At 35.2% G+C, this 26,791-nt stretch overlaps 1 protein-coding gene across 1 annotated transcript in view; it reads right to left on the bottom strand.

Annotated features, from left to right (window-relative positions):
• Positions 1 to 1,382: 1,382 nt before the first annotated feature.
• LOC145739253 (sialin) overlaps positions 1,383 to 26,791 on the bottom strand; it is a 66,461-nt gene continuing 41,052 nt past the window's right edge. The window contains exons 2-7 of the mRNA XM_081994721.1: positions 24,865 to 25,021; positions 15,224 to 15,445; positions 14,905 to 15,151; positions 8,323 to 8,558; positions 8,047 to 8,244; positions 1,383 to 2,000 (exon numbers count right to left, since the gene is read on the bottom strand). Of these exons, the coding sequence (XP_081850847.1) occupies positions 1,471 to 2,000; positions 8,047 to 8,244; positions 8,323 to 8,558; positions 14,905 to 15,151; positions 15,224 to 15,445; positions 24,865 to 24,898 (1,467 nt within the window). The 5' untranslated portion in view covers positions 24,899 to 25,021 and the 3' untranslated portion in view covers positions 1,383 to 1,470. The remainder of the gene's footprint in view (positions 2,001 to 8,046; positions 8,245 to 8,322; positions 8,559 to 14,904; positions 15,152 to 15,223; positions 15,446 to 24,864; positions 25,022 to 26,791) is intronic.

Below are 26,791 nucleotides of genomic sequence, written 5' to 3'. Positions count from 1 at the left end.
CAATCCATTTATCCGGATATTCAGCATACAGTGATTCAGCCATGTTTGCCAATGGTCTGGAACCATCGATTTGTATCCACATGTCATGTATTGCAGCAATAGATACATTATCAAGAAGTTTCTCTTTCACTTTGCACTCCAGAAAATGTTGTCTGTTTAAGCAGCGAGGAATAAAAACTGGCCCCAAAACATGATTTTCTAAAATTTCTGCCCATAAGTTGACACTGAACCTTTGCTGATGATGGTGTTGATAAAAAAACGTGCGGATTTTCTAGCCCGTAGTAACGGTGGTTGTGTTGGTTAAATACTCCATCTCTGGAAAAAATGACATCGTCTGTTCACAAAACTTTTGATACAAACATATCTATTGTTTTCAGCCACTCTTCCTAGAAGCCAATTACAGAAATCAATACAACGTTGAAAATCTTCTGGGAGCAACGTTTGTACTTTAATATAGTGATATGGATAATACCATTCTCTTTTTATAATTCTATGAACAGTTATGTGAGATACTCCTATTTATGGTCAATATTCATGGCGCTGCTAGTTTGAGCAGTTTCTAGTATTTCTATAATATTTTCCGAAACAAGACGATGATAGCTGTTGTGCAACATCTGGTGACATCTGTACTCTGGTCTGATTGGATAAAAATGGTGAGGTTTTGTTTTGGGAACGCCATCTGTACTTTCTAACTCATAGAGTTGAGTACAGATGTCACCAGATGTTGCACAACAACTATCATTTCTGGCATCCAGTTGACTATACTGGAATGAAGGTTTTGTTCTTTTGTTATCAAGCCAGAGCCCCTCTGATGAGCCGTAAAACGGCGAAACCGGTCCCGGAGGAGTGGGATTGATAAACAAAAAACAAAACCTCACTATTTTTAAGACGATGATAGTTATAGGTAGGACCGTAGGACATGTTATTTCCAAGTTACGTCAAAATTCAGACAGAATTGGAAAATGACAACAATAGTAGGTTTCCATTTAAAAATCCAAAGTTGGACGCAATAATATGTCCTTTATCAATCCTTTATGACACAATGCCACGCACCTTGGAGTAGGAATGGTAGAGATGTCTTCTAAAAAATCAATCTCTTGAGCCACCAATTCTCACTTAATTAAAATACCTAAAATTAGTAACAAACATTTTATAAAGCTATGTTATGTTGTTTGCAGATATCTGTATGTAATAATATTATTTATGCATAATTTCCGAATAGGACCAGGCGCATACAACGAATCACTAGTAAAGGAATATTTAGTTAGTTTATATATTCTGCTTAAAATCTCCACTAAAAGCGTAACCATCGAAATAAAATTTAAATTATATTTTGAATTAGCTAATTGAATATTCCGAATTTAAATAAAAAAAACACTTAATTTCAAGATATATCAAGAGTTTATTTTCACATTGTACATTAACAGCAGTTAAAATATAAACTCAGTCATTTATAAATATACCGAAGTATTATGCTGAAATATAGTCAGACTTATTTTTTAACGGTTGCAGTTCTTTATCATCTTTAGTCGGGATCTCCTCTAGATTATTCCATTTCTGGAGCTTTCCAGTACCAAATAGTAAGTAAAACAATGATCCGAAAGTGTATGTTCCCACCAAGATCCAGAAAACGTACTTCCAAGAGTCAAAATCGTGTTTCTCTGCAGTTAGCACGGCCACAATTTTAGTGGACAACCAACCGCCAAAACTGGAGAAAGTATTGGCTAATCCAAAAATACTGCCGGAGAAATTTGGCGCGATATCCAAGCCGTTGGCCAAGTATCCTGCTGTCACAGCACCATTGAAAAATAGACTGATTGTAAACACTGACACCGATAAGACAGCGTTCATTCCCCAAATGGCTTGAATTATCATCAGGAGACCGGGAGTAAGTGTGGCGAAAGTGGTGAAAGCTTTTCGAATAAATGTTGTAGACATTTTTCCAGATTTACGTAATTTATCTGCTACGTAAGACGCCAACACTGCCATTGCGTATTTACCTGAAATAAAATGAATGTATTAAATTGTCATCATATTTCAGATATTCAAGAGTTCTAGTTTCGTTCTGGTTGATAGTTATTTATCTTCTAATGGTAGATTTGACCGGCTCAAAATTAAGAAATACTTATAACCTGATGCGTTCTTTTTACAGTTTGATAGTAAACTTACCCATAAACAGTGTTTAAATATTAAAACAAAGAGAAAAGTTTCCAGAATTTCTGTTTAGTGGTCTAGATAGAAAATAGTATATTGTTACCATACCAAGATGATTTTTACCATTTTAACGAAATGAGTAATTAACATGTTTACAATATTCCTCTTTATGCGTGCATAATATTGCACAATTCTTTACTAAAATCATTAACAATATATCAAATTCTAACCAGTTAAATAAATCTAGTTATAAGCTACTTGTGGAAACAGCTCCATAAGTCATCAAGCTTTGAAAAGTATGACTTTTTTGCACAAAATGAAGTTATGACAATATTTATTTTTTTTTTCAGAAGATTACGTTGGTTAAACAATTCTATATGCCCACGAGTTAATATACTGGGCGAAAAATTAATATACAGGGTAATTCAAATTCGACCCTCACCATTGGGATCTCGAAAACTATAGGAGATACGAGAAAGTTTAAATTGGGGCAAAGTTGCGCAATGTAAAGCTCAACCAAATGCAGTTTTAAAAATTTCGATTTTCCAAATACTTCCGAAGATATCCGAAAAAAACTGAAAATTTGATTTTTTGTTTTTATTTATTTCTAATATTATTTGAAGAGATATTCCAAAACTAAAAGCACCTTTTCATTGCCACTTTTTCTCAGCTATTCGATGATGGATTCAAATTTGCCACACGACGTTTCGTTTTTTGGCAGCCATCATCAACTTTCTTTTTTCTTATGGGCGCCATATTGGATTTTTAGCCCACCAAATAGTACGTTTTATTCTGATTTTAGTGATGTATAATAACTTATGATTTGCTTCATAAATAACAAAATAATTCAATAAAAACTATTTTTACTTTAGTTATTGGCTTTGAGTTAATGGGCCGTTTCATAAAATGTCATTGTTTGACAGTACTTGTCAAACACGATAATTCTCAATGACATTCGCCTATTTACAGATGTAAACAAACAAACATCAATGTTACATCTACGGGGCGCTGTGCAAATTTAATAGAACTGTAATTTTAGTTTTTTTTTTAATATAAGAAGTCGAAATTTAATAAAATACTGTATGACACGTGACTTAAACCGGTTTATTCACTCGAATAAATATGAATGAATAAAAAATGGTTTGTCACTTCCAAAATAAATAACTATAAACTTGCACTTAACATTATAAAAAATTGAAATTTTGCAAAAAATGGTTCCTAAAATGATGATCTTTCTCTTGGAGACATAAATAAGCCTTTTAAGTTAGAGATAATGCTAACAAATCTCTTTTTCTGATTAACCTAAATAGTTCAGCAATGCTTGTATAATAATAACATTTTCTGCGGGGGTTTCTTTTCTAGATACATTTTTAACTATGATTGACGCTCTAATGATCGTCCGAATTATCGTGTTTGACAAGTACTGTCAAACAATGACATTTTTTAAAACGGCCCATTAACTCAAAGCCAATAACTAAAGTAAAAATAGTTTTTATTGAATTATTTTGTTATTTATGAAGCAAATCATAAGTTATTATACATCACTAAAATCAGAATAAAACGTACTATTTGGTGGGCTAAAAATCCAATATGGCGCCCATAAGAAAAAAGAAAGTTGATGATGACTGACAGAAAATGAAACGTCGTGTGGAAAATTTGAATCCATCATCGAATAGCTAGGAAAAAGTGGCAATGAAAAGATGCTTTTAGTTTTGGGATATCTCTTCAAATAATGTTAGAAATAAATAAAAACAAAAAATCGAATTTTCAGTTTTTTTTGGATATCTTCGGAAGTACTCGGAAAATCAAAATTTTTAAACCAGCATTTAGTTGAGCTTTAAATTGCGCAACTTTGCCCCAATTTAAACTTTCTCGTATCTCTTATGGTTTCTGAGATCCCAATGGTGAGGGTCGAATTTGAATTACCCTGTATTTAATTTTTTTGAATATTTTTTTCAACTTTGTTAAATTTGTGTTGAAAAACATGAAATATAATGAGAATTTCGTACAGAATCTGATCGTTAATTTAAAGTTTCTTGGCTCTAATATTTATAGAAACTAAATCTTGGAATTAAGATAATTTTAAAATTTTGATTCTACGTCGAATTTTAGACATATTTTATGTATAATGTCTTATACTTAGCTGTATCCGATTCCGAGTTATTTACCATTTTATGTGAAATTTGTAATGATGGACGTAACTATACCGTAAACGGTTATTCACCGGTAAGGTAAAGTAAAAATTAGAAAAGTAAACTTCAGTGTTACAGGAAAATTTACCAATTTTACCAATAAATTCCAATTTGACCAGTATTATGAGTCTAATTGAAATTTGCTTGAAGGATATCATTTTCCTGTGATGGCTCTAATTAATTTCATTATTTCGGTCACTATTGTCAGAACAAAATCCTGAAAAATAAGCACTGAATAAAAGAAAGTTTGATTTGTTGTGTATTATTTTAGAGATTGTGATTTATCAGTAAGAAAATAAATTGTATGATAAATTATAAATTTTTCTGACAAAGAGATTCTAGTACCAAATGAGTTCTAATTTTAGAACTTTTGTATGAACAAGTAGCCTTTTAGACCTAACCGGATTAGAGATTTTCAGAACAGTGGTGTGTTAAATTTATTTTATGCGAATAACAAGACATCAAAGTGCAATTATGGAGGCCCTACTTGCAGCTATTATGGCAATGGTTGAAAAACAAGAAGAAATTCGACAACAAGACAAAGAAGAAGAAAGAATTCGACAAGAAGACAGAGAGCGGCAAGAAAAGCGTAACGTAGAAATATTGGACGTTCTAGCGGAGACCAAGACAGAAAACCAAGAGTATGTAACCCATAGTCTCAAAAAGATGGAGTGTGATGTTCAGGTAAAATTAAATGATGTTCGGGAGGACATTAACAAAATTATTATGATGTGTGAATGATGAATTATTGTGATTATGAATGGAATGATGTCGAGATAAAGCTACGCGACTTAGAGCGGAAAATTGACAGCAGAGGAGCCAGCTCTACAGTGATCACCGGAAACGGGCTCAACAAGATCAAGCCTCCCACATACGACGGTCAAACTTCATGGGCAACGTACCAACTCCGATTCGAGGCCGCTGCAAATGCAAATGGATAGAGTAACGAGAAAATGGCTGTAGCACTGGTGGTGGCATTACGAGGACCTGCATTGGAGCTGTTACAGACTCTGCCTATCGCCCAACAAAGCAACTATGAAGCATTAGTAGCTGCATTAGAACGTCGTTATGGGGATCAGCATAGGAAAGGAGTGTATCAAACACAATTAAAGGCAAGACAGCAGAAAACTGGTGAAAATTTACAAGAGTTTGAAGCCGAAATTCGTCGCCTTGTGCATCTGGCTTACCCAGCCGTCCCGGATGAAATCCAAGAAGAATTTGTGGCACAGTATTTTGAAGAAGAGATTCGAGATCCGAAGGTAAAGAAAATGCTGAAGATGTTCAAAGTTCAATTACGACGATATGTAGAAGATCGTCAAGCTTTTGATAGTGACTTAAGGTACCGGAAAGGACAAATTCATAATGGTTGGAGGATTGGTCAAATCGCGAAGGTGACAGATAAAGAGGAATCTAAGGAAGACATAAAACTCAGACTCTGATTTGAAAGTAATCAGAAGATGGTTGGAGAAGGATTTGAAACCGGATTCGCAACAGATTTCCAGATATGGACCAACAGTAACGGGTTACTGGTTGCAGTGGAATTCGCTTCGACTGCGAGATGACTTAATTACTCGCAAATGGGAAAGTCCAGACGGAAAACGCTTTGTTTACCAAACAATAGTGCCCAATTTCTGCAAAGAGAATGTGCTGCGAGAACTACATGACAGTCGCGGAGGAGGACACTTTGGAGTAAACCAGACTTTGGCTAGAATAAGAGATCGAGTTTACTGGATTAACTTCAGAAAGGACGTTGAGGAATGGTGTAAACGGTGTGACCAGTGTTCGTTACAGAAGGGATCCAGCACAATTCAGGAACTTGAGAGAGAGAAGATGAAACCAAACAACGACCGTATGAAGATGACACTGGAGCACAGACCACCTGGTGGCAATTACAAAGAAGGTGATGCTGTGTGGTTGTGTCAACCCAGAAGAAAGAAAGGATTGAACCCGAAATTAGCACCGGTTTGGGAGGGACCTTACAATGTGGTAAAAAGGTTAAACGACGTCGTGTACAGAGTCCAACGCAGCCCCAAAAGCAAGATGAATTGCCCATCTGGACAGACTCAAGAAATACCAGGGACTAGGTAGAAGGACTGAAGCGGATCGGGACGATCAGCTTTAAGAGGGGGGCAGTGTTACGGTTTGGGCCTACTATGCTCGATACTTACTAAACGAGCACTCGATTCGGGATGGATCCGATGCGCCGCAATATCTGGCCGGGCGCGTGTTAAAGTAGGCCACCGTTAGAAAGCGATACACCGAGAAGCATCTTCGATGTTCGACGCAAATCACGAAGCGTTTTGCGGTGGTTCTAGAACGTGGTTTACCGAATATCATAGAGGCGGTTTCAGACGGTGTGTAGTAGTGGATTTGGGAACGCGGTAAAGTTTAAATATTAGAATAATTGTGGAATTGTAGTAGTGTTTTTGGTATCTGAATTAATTATTGTACAGAGTGTTTCGAAGTGTAAATAAATTTATTTCTTGTTGAGTTAAATTGACTTTGTGTAAAACCACGGGAAAACCGTAACAATATTATTATTATACAATTTGTAATTTACGATTAATTTACTGACAATTGTCAAAATAACTATTATAAAACTCTTTTTTGTTTGTTTCAAATTTTAGGCAAGTTTTGACAGTTTTGACAGAAACATTTATCACGTGGTTTTTGGCAGTTAATTTAGCTAGGCAGTCGCGTAACCACTCTCAAAATAACTGTCATAAATCTCAGAAACACGTTTTGTTTTTTGTTTTGCAACTTTTTAGCACAGTTTAATAGTCAGAGACAAAATTGTGGTCAAACTCACTTGAAGTGAAGAAATGACTGTTTTAAGCACATTTTTGATTCAATAACCTGAAAAAACACTACAAGATTTGGTACAGTCAGGGAGAAAAGCGGTGTCCAATTTTGAATTGCCAGAAACACAGTGTGAAAGAACAGTCAGGGATAAAATCGTCTGTTAAACCCACCTGGAGTGAGAAAATTACTGTTTTTAGCACATTTTTAGAATCCCCATTAAATTTCCTAGTCAATATCTTAAAAAATACTACCAGATTTGGTACAGTCAGGGAGAAATGCGGTGTCAAATTTTGATCTGCCAGAAACACAGTTTGAAAGGACAGTCAGGGATAAAATCGTATGTAAAACCCACTTGGAGTAAGAAAATTACTGTTTTAAGCACATTTTTGGAATGGTTATTGAATTTTCAATCCAATAACCTGAAAAAACACTAGAAAATTTGGTACAGCCAGGGGGAAAAGCGGTCCCAAAAGTTGAATTGCCAGAAACACAGTTTGAAAGGACAATCGGGGACAAAATCGCCTGTAAACCCCACTTGTAGTGAAAAAATTACTTTACTTTTCAGATATGAAGTTTGAAAAATTGATTTGATAATTTTACAAGTAAAAAATTTTCAGATTTCGTTGTTTAAAGCTGAAGAATTGACTTGTAAACTTGAACAAGGCATTTTTCAGGTTTTGACATTTGAAACTTGAAATATGGCTTGCAAATTTGATTATGAAAAATAAGAGAACATACATCCTGAACATTCTTGATGTCATTTTCAAATAGCAAACCTGATAACACTTTGTGGTACAACCGGCAAAGTCGCATCTTTAAAAATCTTTGAGATTTGCTGATGTAATATAAACTTAATCGTATTTTATTGTATTTCTAAACTTATAACAGTGAAGCTTACCTAAGTAGGGCAAGCTGCTTAAAAGTCCATTGGCTTTAATGTTAAAGTTCAATACTTTTTTCATGTAAGTAGGCAACTGATTAACGACGGTGAAATATCCAAACACCGAGCATGCATGAGTCACTATAATCGCCCACACTGGCATACTAAGAAAAATTTGTTTCCAGGGGGCGGAGGACGGTTTCATTTTATTGCCACCTAAAATTGGATAATCAAACTCCAGATTAATAAATTGCGTCTAGTAATAATTACACTTTAAGCTTCAATTTGCCTCACCTTCTCCAAGTGCAATTTTGTTTTCAAGGTCTAGTCTTTCTTCTTCAGATATTCTAGGATGTTGAGCAGGAGAGTCAAAGACCAGTAGAAACCACAGTACTGACCAACCTATTCCGATCACGCCAGTCACGTAAAATACACTTTCCCAACCTAGTGTGCTAATTAAAAATCCACATAAAGGCATGGTTAGAGCAGCTCCTAGACTAGATGCCATCATGTTAGCTATAAATTTTGATCTGAAAAAAATATTCGTTTTGAATAAGAAAAAACGTTTGAAACTATATTAATATGGTTTACTCTCTAAAATGAGCTGTTTTTAAGTACATTTACTTTAAAATTGTCTTGCACAGTGTAGATTAGGGTAATACCAATTATAACTTTAAGTCAGTTATCTTTAATGCCCTGTAGAAAAGTTATTATTTGGCTGTCCAATCAATGTTACAGAAACTTGCCACACTCATTTTGGCTATAAAATTACCTCGTTAAAGGTTGGTCGCACCATTTCTAATCTTCTTGTATATTAAAAATCAGGTATCTGATTTTCAAAAAGTCCTTCAAGCTCGTCGATTTTTGTTTTTAGTTGCGAATTTTTTAAACCAATTTTTTTTTATAGAAGGTAACCGCAAAAAAAGTTATGATATCAAAGTCAACCTTTTTAAATGGAAACTCCTCTTTTTTGTAATTTGGTTCAATTCTCTACCAAATTCTAATAATTTTTTATGTATTATACCCTATACTTATTTTAAATGGTTCTGAAAATTGTGTAGAAAAGACCTTCTTCAACTTTTTTTGCAACAATCACATTGTTGCCCTTGCCAAACAACCAAATAGTAGATAAGTCAGTTAAACGTAATGTACTAATTTCTCTGCATTTTTAAGCATTTAAGTTTTACTTTTCTACTATTACTAATTGTGTAAAACAGTAATTTCCATACACCATTACACGCCATTTTCTGTAAAACCGTTCAAGATAACTATAGGGTATGTTTTATTGTACATAAAAAAATTATTAGAATTTTGTAGAGAACCAAATAAAATTACAAAAAAGAGGGGTTACTATTTAAAAAAATTGGCCTTGATATCATAAATTTTTTTGGGTCACCCTGAATATATAAAAATTGTTTTCCAAAATAAGCAACTAAAAACAAAAATGGACAAGTCCGAGCAATTTTTCGAAAAATAAACACTTTAAAAATTATATGCAATACATTTGCCTGCATATAGGAAAATTTGCTCACTGTATGCATATAGGAAAATTTATACAAAAATAGGTTGACGCAACAATGCAATAGAGGCAGGTACACGGTTTTGAACATGACGTTTACTTCTTTGTTTGTCACATTCAAAACGAACTATCTATTGCATTGTTGCGTGCAATTTTTGTGTGGTTTTTAAATATCTTTTATTTTGTCTTTGCACGTAATCTAGCAAACTACCGTAACTAAATATACAGGGTTGGCCAAATTTGCTTTGCTTGTATGGTAACTTTGTTTATTTACAACCATATATGTAATGCTGTCATTACTAACGTCATTGGAGGTTAGGAAGTATCATATTGCGCACCTCTACTTCCCGCCCTCACTTCCCGCCCTCACTTCCCGCCCTCATTACCCGCCCTCTAAAATTGTGTGATTGTTAATATTTTTGAAAAAAAAAATGATGATTGAATCAAAATTTTTTAATGTCAGATAAAGTCGAATCGATATTCAGTTCGCAAATAATAAATTGAGAAAAATGTCCTGGATTACAACTCGAATTGTATGCATTCTAATAAATTATAATGCCTATAATACATTACAATTCTAAAATTAACATGATCTAAACTAAAACAAACTACTTATTGAAATTAATGGTTACATTTGAATTATTATAAGTGTTTATAGAAATATTTAGGTCAGTACCAGCACTGGCGTCTCCAACAGTTGTCTCTTTGGTCGACAAATTAATTTGCTGCTGAATGACTGAAGTTTGTGAACTACTTGCAACAGCTTCAGAAGACATGGCACGTTGGGACAGCATAACGGCAGTTTTGGTTTTATTCTCCATTAAGCTATCCACATAACCTTCTGCCACAGTACTAGATTTCCAACCTCCCAGCCTTTTTAATTGGAGTACATTTGCTCCACTGTTGGCAAGTAACGTAGCGGCGGTTCTTCTTAGAGCGTGGCCTGTAAAGCCTTTCGAGTTCTCTAAATTTATAAAAGTAGCAATTTTTTGGGAATAATTAGCTATTGTATTGTGCCCAATTGGTTGATTTCTTGCTGTTTCTTGTATTATAGGCATTATAACCGTTAGAATGCATACAATTCGAGTTGTAATCCAGGACATTTTTCTCAATTTATTATTTGCGAACTGAATATCGATCCGACTTTATCTGACATTTATTTATATTGGTGAGTTGTTTACCACATAGCTACGGTAACAATATACCTGATTGATTATTCTGAGAAAAATGCCTGCTTGGTAGTTTTTTGTTAAATGTAATATTCTAGATATGTTCAGAATGAAACAATAAATTGTAAATTTTGATAGAAATATGATGGTTGTAAATAAAATAGTATACAAACCTCGGTAGGAAGTTTCATTCCTGTCTCGAGATCCTAGCTTCGCGTCTCGGCTATCTAACTAATCTCTCGACAGTAATGAAACTCTTCCCACCTCGGTGTGTAATATACCATTATTTACAACCATATATGTAATGCTGTCATTACTAACGTCATTGAAGGTTAGGAAGTATCATATTGCGCACCTCTACTTCCCGCCCTCACTTCCCGCCCTCTAAAATTGTGATTGTTAATATTTTTTAAAAAAAAAAAAAGATGATTGAATCAAATTTTTTAAATGTCAGATAAAGTCGGATCGATATTCAGTTCGCAAATAATAAATTTAGAAAAATGTCCTGGATTACAACTCGAATTGTATGCATTCTAACGGTTATGATGCCTATAATACATTACAATACTAAAATTAACATGATCTAAACTAAAACAAACTACTTATTGAAATTAATGGTTACATTTGAATTATTATAAGTGTTTATAGAAATATTTAGGCCAGTACCAGCACTGGCGTCTCCAACAGTTGTCTCTTTGGTCGACAAATTAATTTGCTGCTGAATGACTGAGGTTTGTGAACTACTTGCAACAGCTTCAGAAGACATGGCACGTTGGGACAGCATAACAGAAAAGCATATAGAAAAATGACTGCTTGGTAGTTTTTTGTTAAATGTAATATTCTAGATATGTTCAGAATGAAACAATGATTTGTAAATTTTGATAGAAATATGATGGTTGTAAATAAAATAGTATACAAACCTCGGTAGGAAGTTTCATTCCTGTCTCGAGATCCTAGCTAAACCTCGACGCTTCGCGTCTCGGCTATCTAACTAATCTCTCGACAGTAATGAAACTCTTCCCACCCCGGTGTGTAATATACTATTATCTCGATACAGTGTCGGTTAAAGATCGAAAAACTTTAGATTTTATAATAAACTCATACCTAATTTTCAAATTAGATTGTCTTTCTCGTCTCCTAAAAAAATGGAAAAATATGCAACACAGCATTTCAAATATTATCATTTAGTATCTACACCACGTCAAAAGCAGATTTTCTTAAAACAGGCCTTTAAAAGTTTCCTAAATAAAATAAACTGCTCACGGTAAAGATAAATTAGTATGTACTGCAAAATTGCATTTCATTCACATTTTCATTCAAGAAAATTGCATAAAGAAATGCAAATTTCTTGAATTTTAACCCAGTGCATTTGATAGCTCGGGTAATTTTAGAACCTTCTTTTTTGATGTCGATTCATGCGCTTGGTTGATATCTCGGAACATGTTTGAAGCTTTTCAATTTTTGCTCCACAAAATGCGATAAATTCTCGACTATTTTGGTAAAACTGCAATACTTCCATCTGCCCACAGTTAAAAATCAAAACGACAGGTCCGGCTTTGAATTTTGTTTTATAACATAATACAGGGTGGACCATAAGTAATGGGACATAGAGCTACAACATATTCCTGACATTAAAATAATACCATTTAGCCAAAACGTCCTATACCGAAAGTTAATATTGAGAAAGATACAGGGTGTGAAAGTTGATATTTTGTTCTTGATTTTTATCATATCACATAGGTTTTTTCATATAAATTACTGAAAATGTGTATAGTATAAGGGGGTTTTGTCAGACAGTAAGTACGATGCTTTCTCATCTATTTTGTAGTAGCTGATAGGAGGCGCTACCTGCAACCTTTTCAGCTGCTTAAAAAGACAAACTTTTTTCTACGACACGTTATTCCGCGCTTTTCTACGATGGATAATTTAAAAACAAAGAAATGGCTTTCTATAATTTGATTATGCAATGCTAATATTAACAGAAATACTCTTCGTCGAGTTACAAACAGTGTTTTGTAACAATTGTGGCATAATAAATAATCAGGCTCATTTTGAGTAATGTTTCGAGTGATTTTTGTTGATTGCGGGTTTTCGATTTTAGTTTAGTTTTGCTCCAAACAATTTAACTAGAATGTTGGAAAAGTGAGATAGATAGTACTAAAACGGTAAATACAATTAAGTAGGGATAGTAAATAACGGCGTACTCCAGATGAGGTGCCAGAACTAGACAATATTTTGAGAGAATTTTTAGCAAATTAATTTAATCTTGTAGTAAGCAGTTAAGTATTATGATAAATTAATAACAATATGTGCAATAATTTTATAATAATGTTTATTTTCAAACGTCTTATAACTTCAACTTTAGTGTGTGTATATACAGGGTATTACAAATTCGAAGCATTAGCATTGCTATCTCAGAAACTATAATTGATAGAGGTTTAGTTAAATGGAGGCAAAGTTGGACATTTTATTGCTTAATAATTTGTGAAAAAAAAATCAAAAATTTCCATTACATCCGGAGACATCCGACAAAAACCAAAGAGTCAAATTTTTATTTTGTTTCCTTACCGCTTTCTTATTGATTATTTTGGAAAATCAATGACACCTTCTGGAGGCACTTTTTTAGGTTATTCAATAGAATAATGTTAATTTTCAGCTCCGACGTTTCGTTTTTAGATACCATCATCAACTTCAATTTGTCTTGGACTTTATTTCGTTTTATAAAAGCTACATACCTCTAACTCTCTACCCTTCGAAACTAATGATGTGCCACACTTGTCAAAAAATATATACAGGGTAATTCAAATTCGACCCTCACCATTGGGATCTCAGAAACCATAAGAGATACGAGAAAGTTTAAATTGAGGCAAAGTTGCGCAATTTAAAGCTCAACCAAATGCTGTTTTAAAAATTTCGATTTTCCGTGTGCTTCCTAAATTATCCGAAAAAAATTTTGATTTTTTGTTTTTATTTATTTCTAACTTTATTTGAAGAGATATCCCAAACTAAAATCAACTTTTATTGACACTTTCCCCCAGCTATTCGATGATGGATTCAAATTTGCCACACGACGTTTCGTTTTTGACAGTCATTATCAAGTTTCTTTAATCATATAGGCGCCATATTGGATTTTAAATAAAAAGTTCCGTATTTGAAAAATTGAATTTGATGATGGTATCTAAAAATTAAGACTATTTTCTTGAAGAGAACAAAAAAGTGTCCCCAGAAAGTGTGTCGGATACTCCGGATGTAATGACAATTTTTTGATTTTTGTTCTGCATTTAGCATTAAAATGCGCCACTTTGCCTACATTTAACTAAAGCTCTTTCAACTATAGTTTCTGAGATAGCAATGCTAATGCATTGAATTTGTAACATCCCGTATGAAACTGTTTTGCGAAGTATAACACTCACTTTTTCTCCTGCCGGCGAATAATATTATTCTCTGGGGGCAAATATTATACGTCGCTCAATCAAAAACAATTCAAAAATATTGATTTAGTACCTAACATTGTCAATATCAATGTTGGGAAGGTTTTTTTCATTAAACCTCAATGCAAAAAAACAACTCAAGAAACAAAATTATGAGTATGTTATTAAACTTACATAATGTTTTGTTAGAAAAATGAACGCATAAATAACATTAAATAAAAAAATATTGTTTTAAAATAAAAAATCATCACCTCTATTTGGATCTTTTATGAAAAAATGTCTTAATGTTTGCATTTCAAAACTATACCTTTGAAGTAATTTAGAAACTAAAGCGTTATGTTTATTTAAAATGTACTGCATTATTATCTACGCAACTGTTATCTCCTTTTTTAGATAAGGAGAAATATCCAATTTGGAAGTTGCGTTTGTCATAATGTTCTCTAAAGCTTTCTCTATTTAACCGACCCTGTATCTCTAAAGATGAACAAATGTTTTCATGCTCATGTGTAAATGCGCTTTATCAACTTAGCTCACCCTGTATTTGTGGCAAATTTTTGACAAAACCAGAATCTAACACCAACATGTGTAATCGTCATAAGCATAAAGCCGCCAACTTTATCATTCTTTGTGTGCAAGGCAAAATCGTATATTACAATTTGAAATATACCCTCATAGAACATATCTGTTTTTCAAAATCTCTTAACTTACACTGTATATGTCTAATATTAGATAATGTAACAAAGTATTTTTTACCAACCTTTCCATAGGCGGAATCCATTTTGCCGCCATCGGCGGAATTGCGGGCCACGTGGCACCCAAGAAGAATCCTAAGACTGCCCTTAAAATTAAAATAACGTAATAATGTAAATAAGCCGCAGCCGGCGTGAGTACAGTAAGAATAGAGGCCATCAACATTCCTCCTCCGAATATTTTTCGTGCACCTATTTTCTCGGCCATCCGTCCTCCTGGAAGTTCGGTTAACACATAACCCCAAAAGAAACTACCTGCAACGTTTAAAAAAATGTGTGTATTTTCAGCGTAAATTAATAATTAAAACATAAGTTAAAACATCTTACCTAAGATGGCGTTATATTGGTCCGAACTCCAGTTAAATCGAGTTTCATCCGTTTGGGATACATACTGACTGGTGTTGGTGTGGTTGGTGGAATTCAAATGGCTGTTGTTGTTGCTTACGACCATGTCTACTATAGCTATGGTCAGATTCACTCTTAGCATATAATTGAACATGAATCCAAAGATCACCATTATGTTGAGTATTTGACGACATGATAGCATATCTGGAAAAGAAAGGACATATAGTTTGTAAAATAAAAGATTTTTCAGTGAGAATAATGTAACAATACGGGTTCTTTTTAATTTGTAACGGTTATTTCTACCATAATGTACCAACTGAAACAATAATATCAGCGTTATCCCAACAAGTACGTCACTTATCCAAATTTTCGAACAGTAAGTATAAAAGGAGAACCAGTCTAACGTATCTTTCTCAGGGTAGTTCAGTAAAAAGCGTATACTACGTGCAATTATTTATTAGATTCTTTTGTGAATCAGTTTCGGCCCTTTAGGCCATCATCATCACTCAAATCTGCCGAGAGAGAACCAAAGAACAGCACAATAAGGTATACATGCTTGTCGTTGAAAAGTTAGAGAAAGAAGTTAATCAGCCAATGTTACTCACTCGTCAGATCGAGGCCGATCCACCGGAGACCACCACGCAATCAGCCACAGACCACATGTCTAGGGCTGAAGGACAGGACTTAAGACGTCTACAAGAATTCAGGGGCGCAACATTCAACACATGAACTTAGTTTAAAATTGCACCTCACATGTAAAACTTACAGATCTATGTTAAAATTGTTAAAAAAGGGGGTGGTAAAATTAAAGTTAAAAATTAAAAAAATTAAAAAATTTGTCCGGGGTCGGGAGTTCTTTTGGTTTTTGATTTTTAGAAGTTTTTGCCCTGAACCGTCCCACCGGTCGTTAGAGGTCGTAATGATCTTACAGAGGATGAGGAGACATCTGTCGCCAATCCGGCGAGTCCCGGACTTAAATGGAGAAAGGAGGCAGAAAGAAAACCTCGCGGTGTACCAGCAGTACCGCCCGCTCGGTCGACAGAGGTCGTTACTATCGATCAATCTTAATAAACGGAAATGATGGTTTTGGGTTTGTTTATTGATTAGTGACGTCAGTTGGTATTAGTTCAGCAGCCTCCTGTATAGAGGGACTTAACTTCTGTTGAGATTAACTTGTGTGTTAACACACCTTGAATTGAGCGCCATCTCCCTCGTTATTACCACATCCTCCAGAAAATCTAACCTGTTGAAGTTGCGGGTTGACAAGTTGTGCAGGATTTTAGCATTTGTCCCAATGTCGAACCTGTGTCCAGTTTTCGTTAAATGCCCGCCGAAGGCAGAACTGCTAGTCCTACTGAGACGTTTACCGACTCTCATTTGCAAAGTTCTGATTGTGCGCTCGTTGTAGGCTACATCACAATCATTACACTCCAGTTTTTTTTTTCTGCTTTTGTGCACATGGGTAAGTTTGTCCTTTGAGTTGACAAGGAAGGACTTAAGGGAAGAACTGATTTTGTGCACAATCCTAGCATCAGGGACATGTTGCCTGACTCTTCTGTGGATATGGAACGAGTCAGTCTAGCGGACAGAAAAGGGATGACAAACACAAAGCTGCCTGGACTCTGCAAAACTCTACAGAACTGCGAAATTTATCGATTAGTTTGTCGATGCAGTCCAGATCGTAGCCGTTATTCAAAGCTATCTGCTTGATAGTTCAAGCCTGTAGTTACCATCTGACAATGGTGTACAAAGCATCTTATGTAAATAACACCTGAAGCGGACGTGGCCTCAGATCACCACCTAGTTATCGGCCAAATAAGGATTAGGCTGGCCGCAAAGAAAAAGGCGAACACATATAAACGCATTAAATTTAACACAGAAAAACTTAAAATTGAAGAAAAACGAGACACTTTTGAAAGAAAACTGATAGAAGATCTTACAAGCGTAGATGGAAATCAGGGTAATACCTGGAACTGCATCCAAGAAGTACTGGTCAGAGCTAGTGAAAAGGTACTGGGGGTGAAGAGGATAGAGAGGAAAGAATGACTGTCAGATGACACTTGGACAAAGATTCTTAGAAGGAAAGAAATTAAAAACATGATAAACAGTACAGCCAACGAACGAGACAAGGAAACACGAAGGAGGCTTACAGACAAGCTAATAGAGAAGTAAAACATGGTGCAAGAAGGGACAAAAGGAAATGGATAAACAATCTAGCAAAAGAAGCAGAGGAGGCTGCCACAAAAAACAACGCAAAAAAACTCTATCAAATAATGAAAAAGCTCTCCAACAAAAATTTCCAAAGGGACTCGACTTATGTGATGAACGAAAATGGTGAACCTGTTACCTCGAATGAAGAACAACTGATCGTCTGGAGAAACCATTTCAGCAATATCTTAAACCGCCCTTCTACACCATACAACGACAAAATAGCTCCTCGCGAAAACTGTCTGAGAATCTCCGCAAACGAACCGACGCTAGCGGAGGTAAGAAAAGTCATAAAATCTCTTAAAAGTGCCAATGCTGCCGGTCCCGACAATATAACTCCAGAAATCTTTAAAGAATGCCTGAATACAATCGCGAATCTAATACAACCACTTATTGCCCAAGTATGGAACAACGAACACATTCCAGCAGAATGAAAAACGGGGCTTATCATAAAAATTACTAAAAAAGGTGACCTGAGGTAATATATAACCCTTCTAAACACCATCATCAAAGTTATAAAACTTGCGACAGGAACAGGCAGGATTTAGGAAGGATAAATCGTGCGTAGACCATATAAATAGCCTACGTATAATCATTGAACAGTCAGTTGAGTTCCGAACTTCATTATATTTGGTCTTTATTGATTTTGAGCAGGCTTTCGACACACTATCGCATCACGCAGTGTGGGAGCTTCTCAGAGAAACTGGCATTCCAATCAAAGTGATTCAAATTATAAAACAGCTCTATTCAAACTCTGCATGTCAGGTACTTCACAAAAGAATACCAAGCGAACCTATAACAATCTCGCGCGGAGTGAAGCAGGGCTGTGTCCTCTCTCCAATTCTCTTCAATATCGTGCTGGATTTCGTTCTCCGCAAAGCTAATGACCAGAACAGAAGGAATAAGAAGGGGCTTCAATGGCCGGCTAGAGGACCTAGACACTCGTTTGAAGATATGATGCAGAAGCTCGTCAGACTCAGTAAAGAAGCCATGAAAGTTGGTCTTAAGATTAATATCAATAAAACTAAACAGTTAAGAGTTAACACTGACAACGTTAATCCATTACATATTGAGAACCAACCAATCGAACTAGTCGAACACTTCGTTTATCTTGGAAGTGTAATTGACAAGGAGGGTGGCACAGATACTGACATTAAGGAAGCTAGAATACAAAAAGCAAGGAGAGCTTTTGGAATGCTTAGCAGGGTCTGGAGCCGAGAGCATTCACCACCAACACAAAATTACGTATCTTCAATACACACGTAAAATCTGTTCTTCTTCATGGATGCGAAACATCCAGGGCTCTGCCAGTTTTTGTGTACAAATGTCTACGCAAAGTATTACGTATTGTTTGGCCGGCCCGCATTTCAAATGAAGAGCTCTGGAGAAGAACAAACCAGATTCCGAACGATGCAGGGATACGGAAGCGTAAATGGGGAAGGCTACCCTTAGAAAACCTGAAAATATATACCCGAATGGCCCTGGAGTGGAATCCCCAATGCAGCCGCGCTAGGGACCCAAAGACAACTTGGAGAAGAACGATATTAAGTGAAACACGTAAAATGAATAAATCATGGCAAGAACTCAAAATGTTTGCCAGGAATAGAGTCCGATGGAGAAACTTTGTTGAGGCCCTATGTTCCGCCATGGAATGATGGAAATATTGATTGATTGATTGAAACGTATAATCACGCAAGCACAACACAACTCATTACCAAAATCAAAGACCTAATAATTCAAATCAACCCATTCGCATGGATTGGGACATGGGACACAATTTTTAAAAATACCATGATATCTAATAGGCCTAAAATTAAGTATGTACACATTCCAAGGACTTTATGCTCAAGAACTAGGTCCAACCAGTTCCATATTATTAAGCTCACTTTGTAACTCGTCCGAAATAAATTTGAGTTTTTTAAAAATCGTTATTTTTAGTTTGTAAATTTAACTAGGGCATCAAACGAGATCTATACGACTACCCATCTCACAGTCTCACCATCGTGCATATTTCTTGCGAAGCTTAGTAACAGGTCGAAATGTCTGAATACAACCAATAAAAGGGATGAAATTGGTTGTTCAGCAACCATAATATTGCTATCAATTTCTGGCACCTTATTCTTATAATATCATCTTCATTCAAACATTATATTGGTTGTTTTTTTCAATATAAGTTGCGGTGTTATCTTGCTTTAAAATAGGAAGTATATTAGCTTTACTCTTTAATTTCTTTCAAAGCCGCAAGGTTTCACACTTATTGCGTGTACTATAAAACACTACTAAAAATGACAACCTAGTTAGCAAATGTACGTCTCAAGACGTTCAAATTATGTAAAAAAATGGCATTTAACGTAACCTTTACAGTTACTACATGTTAATTTAGCCGCCGAATCTCACAGCAATAGTGACGTTAATTGGTTCGTAATAAAATGTTAATAAGTTTCCAATAACAAGAACACGTTGCAAATGTAACGTCACGTAACGTCAAATAACACAGGGTCGTCACGTCACAGGGCTATAAAGGGTGCCACAAATTTGTGTGTAAGTATGGGGACATCGAAAACGGTAAAAGGTACGGTTGGTTAAATTATTTAATATTATGCCCCCTTAAAATCTCAAAAATGCTAATTACTTCCGGAGATATCCAAAATAAACCGAAATTTTGGAAATTAGTTTTTTTTGTTGATTTATTATTTGATGATATAACTAAATATAAATGACTTGCGAGGTCCGACATTTCGGTATTTGGTTACCATCACCAATAACTTTCATTTTTCTTATGGGCGCCATTCTGAATTTTATACATTTTTAAATAGGCTATTTTTTCTGATTAAGGTAATATATCATATTATATGGTTCAGCCTTCGCCGAAATAACAAAAGTTATGTTTTTTTGTTGATAAAATAAGTTAGAGTAATAAAATTGACTCCTGGTCATTGCAACTTGTTTCCCCTCGACAACGTCACATTTGAAGTCCAATGTTTCAATTTTGATAACCTTCATCAACCTTTTGTATTAATTCAACATTCAACCTTATTTTTTGAAAGTACTATTTGTGGTTAATTAAATAAAGTTCAGCTTTTAGCTTTTGCTTGTTTGTTTCAATTTTAGGTTAGAATTCGGAACTAGGCTGTGACCATTCCTTAAAATATTGTAGCAAAAAACCGTAATATCCTTGGTATCTGTTTGAGAAAAAAAAACTTTTATTAGGCATAAAATTTAAAAATAGATTTTACTATTTTATTGCTAATGTTGTAATTCTACACAATACTGAATGTATTAAACTTAATAACAGATATTTCGCCTTGGAGCCATTATCATTATTAATTGATTCAGCAAAGTCTAACTAAATCAATATTGAAACTTGAAACAAACATTTGTTGCACATCAGTGAAAACAGGACATAATATCGTATTTTCATAAACTGCATTAAAAAAGCAAGGTCGTATTAAAAAAAATAATAGAGTTGATAATAGTTAATAAAAACAAAAACGTTAGACTTCATGTAACGTTGTCATGTTTTATAGGATGCAATGTTAAAGTGTCAATTACTTTAAATTACCTCATTAACAATAAATAGCAAAACATAACATACTTTTTGTTATTTTTACAAAATTGCAAGACTGGAGCATATTAAGTAATACGTCACCGTAATAAGAAAATAAAGCTCTATTCGAAAATGTCAAAATCCAATATGGTGCACAAAATAAAAATTAAAGTTGATGATGGTAGCCAAAAACCAAAACCCTTGTTACAGTGACTTTAAGGGTAAATATGACACAAAAACTGTGTATGTGACAAGCTGGTATACTCCAAAGTAACAATATTAAAGAAGGTTACGGAATTTAAACGTCTGGGGTTCCTCATAGAACAAATATTGTTCCTAACTGTTGGGTAAAGTATTTTTTCTACTCGTACAGGGATATCGGTTCATTCCTTAACAGTTTAGAGAACGGATAAGTAGGCAATCGCCAGCGGTTGAACGAATACAGAATCCTAGACTTACCGCAACTGTGCGATATGAAATAGACCAATCACAGGCCATTTTCAGCGTGCGATATGAAATAGACCAATTACAGCTAATCTTTAAGGTAAACAAAATAATTCTTCTGATTGTCATCCTCACTGACAGTTGGTATCAAAACATTGCATTTTGGCTTATGTTTTGAGGCAATGAAAAAGCCGTTCAAGTTTCAGTTAGTGTGCAATTAAAGAATAAAAACATCTACTTTATTATATGATAAAGCAATGATACAAACTTACAATTTACAATGAATCAAAACCATTCAACACGTCAACCTAAAACACAAAGTTAATCAGCTGTCACCCGGTAACAATCCAGGACACAGGTCAAACTTTGGCTGCGTCAAAAGTGATAATGTAAACACGGAAACGTTTCAAACATTGAGTGTTTATTTGTGGGAAATTTGGTAAGTAATTCCAATTAGTCGTAGAAAAAATAGCCTGTAAAACTCGGGCGAATTGTCCATATCGCCCTCGTCCGAGGCCTTCGGCGTCGTGCTCAAATTTTCCTCGTGCGATAGAGACATCTTATTCACCCTTGTTGTACAAGATACTATTCCAGCAATCGGGTCTCGTCGACTCTTGCTCAAATATTTGAGTTCAATATTTTTTCTCCATCCAGATTTAATAACGTTCTCATCTTAGTTTATGTATTTGTTTCGACAAGGGACTTTTAGCCCCTACAGAGTAAAATTTGGTATGTCTTCATTAAATGATTCATTCATTTTAACGATTCTACTACGATGCATCAAAGCAACATTGTCACAAGTGAAAGTTTATGAAATCCGTAGTCATGGATAATAAGCTTGGGTTGGGACAGTATTGTCCAACCGCATTGCTCGCATTTTACAATTTGGCGCTAAAGCCATATACGACACTATAACATTTATAGCCGGCTGAATTTTTAAGAAACTCTTGGATGCAAAAACTAAGGAAGTGGTTTGGCCTGTCAACTATCCATTTGTTTAGACAAGCTGCTAATAAAGTTCGAATCGCCATATAATAATAGCCAAAAAGAAGAACTTTCAAGAATGCAAGTATAAAATTTTAATTTTGTGCATACTTGTGTTCTTTTGATTTGTTTGTATTTGTGAATCAAACAACGGTCGTAATAGCTATATTTATGTACCAAGGGCGTTAGAGAGAACATATCGTCCTGAGTGAGCCCGAGAGCTTATGGCCCGAAGGACAGGTTTTGGTCTGATGGACATTATACTCTCCCTAACGCCTGAGGTGCATACAATGTTATTTTATGCCCGCCGATAATGCCTTCAGGTTGTTATGAACACTATAACCTACACCGTTTCCAAGGTATTATGTATTCATAACGTATAGGTGAAACATAAAGCTTTTTAATGTGTCGTTAAGGTTAGGTGTGAGACCAAAAGGGTGGATGTGACAAACTGGTATCTAAAATATCCTTCCTAACTTTTGCAGAGTGTGACATTTGTCTGTGCCCGAACTTCAATGTCCTTTGGGCATATTCAGACACCGTGACTTTTATAGCTTATTTGGAAAGAAACACAGCTTGAATGATGTCAATATAGAGGAAATAAATATAGTTATCAATAATGATCAAATTAAGCACGAAAGTTATATCAAATATTTAGGGTTATTTTGGATGCAAATTAAATTTCTGTCGGCATGCAGAGTATATTACTAGGAAGTTCTCAAAAAAGTTAGTTTTATATCCAGAATAGGAGACCAGCTGTCAATGGGAACTAATTGCTGTACAACAGCATAGCTGCACCTCATCTTTCTTTTGTTCCACATTGTTGTATGGTTTGCCGGCATGCAAGATTGACCAAATACAGATAGTCCAAAACAGAGCCATGCGAACGGTACTGAAATGTAATAGGTATACACCAATTGCTACCATGCTTAATGTCTCAAATCTGTTATCTGTGAAAGAAAATATTTAGTTAGTTCGTATGTGTTTATTTTTAAACTAAAAAACAAGATGCTGCCTTCATATATCTGTGATAGGTTTGTAGCTTTTAGGGATATACATGACCATGGTACCAGAAACTGTGATGACTTTGTATTACTGGATAGTGTAATACGAATCTAATGCTTAACTCTGTCTTGCATAGGGGTGTGTATAATTTTAACATGTTGCCAAAGAGTGTCAAGGACTGCAGGGACCTGAATGTTTTTAAAAAGTTAGTTTAAAGCGCATGTAAGGTCTTTGTAATTAGTGTTAGTTTACTAGTTTTGTTTTCATATACAGTTTTATAAATGTAACTTTGAATTTTTACAATATTTTGTTTTAAATAGTTTTAGTGTTTTTAGTCTGTTATTTTAAGTTTTGCAGTTTTTATTTTCTCACTACTTATGCCATATGTTTTCTTATGTAGCCATGTGCTAAATAAAGATTATTATTGAAAATGGTGAGGTTTTGTTTTTTGTTTATCAATCCCAATCCTCTGACCGGTTTCGCCGTATTACGGCTCATCAGAGAGGCTATAGGGCTTGATAACCAAAGAACAAAACCTTCGTTCCAGTATAGTCAACTGGATGCCAGAAATGATAGTTGTGTGCAACATCTGGTGACATCTGTACTCAACTCTATGAGTTAGAAAGTACAGATGGCGTTCCAAAATCTAGGAACAGCACCATTAATGCCGCATCATTCGGTAAACACCGATCTGATTGGTTGAAAATGGTGAGGTTTGTTTTTTCAACCGGTCAGAGGATTGGGATTGATAAAAAAAAAACAAAACCTCACCATTTTCAACCAATCAGATCGGTGTTTACCGAATGATGCGGCATTAATGGTGCTGTTCCTAGATTTTGGAACGCCATCTGTACTTTCTAACTCATAGAGTTGAGTACAGATGTCACCAGATGTTGCACACAACTATCATTAAAGATTATTATTATTATTACTTACTTTGCGCATTTGCTAAGAAATATATTATTTTTTTAAGTATCAAATGAATATTTAAAGTGCATATGTAAGTATAATTTAAATATTATCGTAATGTAATAATGCAGTTTAATATTACGTATGTATTATATGTACTACTTTAGAAGTAAAAAATGTTTTTGCATAAACAATAACAATAAAAAAACATTATTGGTAAAAATACAAGCTGTTTGCGTAGTAATAGATAGCAGTATCAAGGCAAAAGCCACACCTCCACCTATATTAGAAATGTAAGTCAATATGTATGAGGATCCAAAGCGTACTTTTATATTTTGCTTATCGATTTTATCAGTTTTTATTACCGACAAGATTTCGATGTAGAAATATTTTGCCTCAGTGATTTATGATAACTTTATACATAAATTTCTAAGATTATAGTTCTCTGTGCGTATTTTGTAAGAATTAAAACAAAATAAGAACTAATTTTAGAGTAATACATATAATGTTTTAAAACCGCTCTTACCTTTCCAACTCTTGGAAGTACTTTCAACGGCCATTCCACGGAGCCTCGTAGTAAGTCTCTTTAACTTACTAATATTTTTAGTTATCGTGCAATGGCTTCAAGCAAACAGATCTTTTTCAGCACTTTCAGTTACTTCGATTCTTCTCAAATCGGTGGTCTATAAAAAATAAAAAATATAATTAATTAACTTTTATTAAGATACAAAAGGGGGGTGAAGAACTCTCAGTTTTCTCCACAACAAACTTTATTAAACCTCTAGTCAAAGAAGGTGCGCTCGACTAGTTTCAAGTATATAAGTACTCATCTTCAGGAGCTTATGATGTAAAAAAGGCGCCGAATGTCTTTTTAAATAGGGGAGACAGCAAAAAAATACTACTAATCGGATAAATGTTTACCCATGCACCGAAAAACTAAATACTGGCCATAGGGTTGTAAAGTATGAAAATATTTTCATTAATATACCTATATTTCTATACTAGTATATTTCTTTACTACTTCATCTATTGTCTCCTTCAAATGTTAAAGCAGTTTCAGTGTTGAGCGTAAAATCTGAAGCTTTGAGTCAACGGTCGACTAATAAAAAAAAGTTTATTCTCATAGAAAATTAATTTAAAACATTACAACAGTAGGAAGAATTCGGTTAATTTCTTGCTTTCTTGAGGGGGAAAGGACTTTGATCTTCGTCTTCGTCTTCATCTTTTGCTATCGTCTTCTTCATCGGACCCCTGGAAAGAAATGGTCACAGGATCCTCCTGATCCTCTTCATCTTCGGAGTCAACTTGAGGGACCTCATTCAGGCAGTTCCCCTGGCAATTTTGGCATGCTTGGGAACATTTGAGGCTTGCTTTTTTGCAGCCACACTTCGCGCTGGCACAGTCTTTCGTGCAACGGCAGAAAATCATTTTAAGAATATCGTCCGGTGCAGGTGCTAACTCACTGTGCACCGGGACCAGAGAGTTGTTCTCAATCTTCCACCCATACATCTGAGGAGGCACGTCATTTCCTAGCCACAGCTGAACTTGATGGAATGTTCTGAGGGAACAGCTGTTTTACTGCTCCTTCGGTGGGAGAAAAACAAGAGATATCAGGTGGCCACCGATTTCAAAAATGACTTGTACCTGTAGGCATTCAGGGAGACCTCTCGCTGGAGCTGCATACCACTTTGACATATAGGTTTCACCTGCCTTTTGTACTTGTGCGGTGGTAGAGGAAGGATCTGAAAAAACTACTGACGCTTTCTGGATCTCTGGCGACTTCAGATACAACTTCGCAAATGCGACCGTGCTTTTTCGAAATGAGAAGGATATTGTATCGCATCCAGTGAATGCATGCAAAAACAGCACGTCCTTGAAACCTTGGTGCTGAAGCTCTTGAGACAATAATAAGGAGTCTCTCATCTGTCCACGTCGAGGCTTGATAAAAATAATGGCCTTATACGCATCAGCTTTAGCCATCAAAGACGATGAGGTCGACATCTTCTCCCACAATGCAGACAGCTGTCGTTTCCGACATTTCCACAGCCGTATCCACAATCAGAACGTCCGCATCACTTTCTGCTTGAAGGGTCGTAATCCCATTGTCCTAAAGCTTCACCTTAAGCATGTTGATGAGTCTGCTTTTGTTGAACTGATTCGACAGAAAATCTTCTTGTTTGACGTTTATCTCGGTGTCTTCGCTGAAATAGATGTCTGCAGACTTCCTGAGTCTTTGACGAATAACCGTCAAAGACTATAGTACATCTTATTCCGTGGTAGTTCTTCGTGATAAAGTGGATGTAGCTTTTGCAGATTGTCGATATCTTTGCTCCTCTTTGCCAAATTACTTTATGAAGGAGTGTACATCTTTGGTCGTAGTGTTGAATAGTTTGTACAGCGCTGACTTAGTCGCTTTCCTCATCCCACTTTCACTGAATAAGGCTAATGGGAAC

This window comes from Ips typographus, linkage group LG1 (assembly GCF_016097725.1).
Source record: "Ips typographus isolate SLU linkage group LG1, UJ_Ityp_2.0, whole genome shotgun sequence".
NCBI classification, from domain to species: domain Eukaryota; kingdom Metazoa; phylum Arthropoda; class Insecta; order Coleoptera; family Curculionidae; genus Ips; species Ips typographus.
Note: the sequence above shows the minus strand (reverse complement) of the source record. Positions and strands in the feature narration are given on the sequence as shown.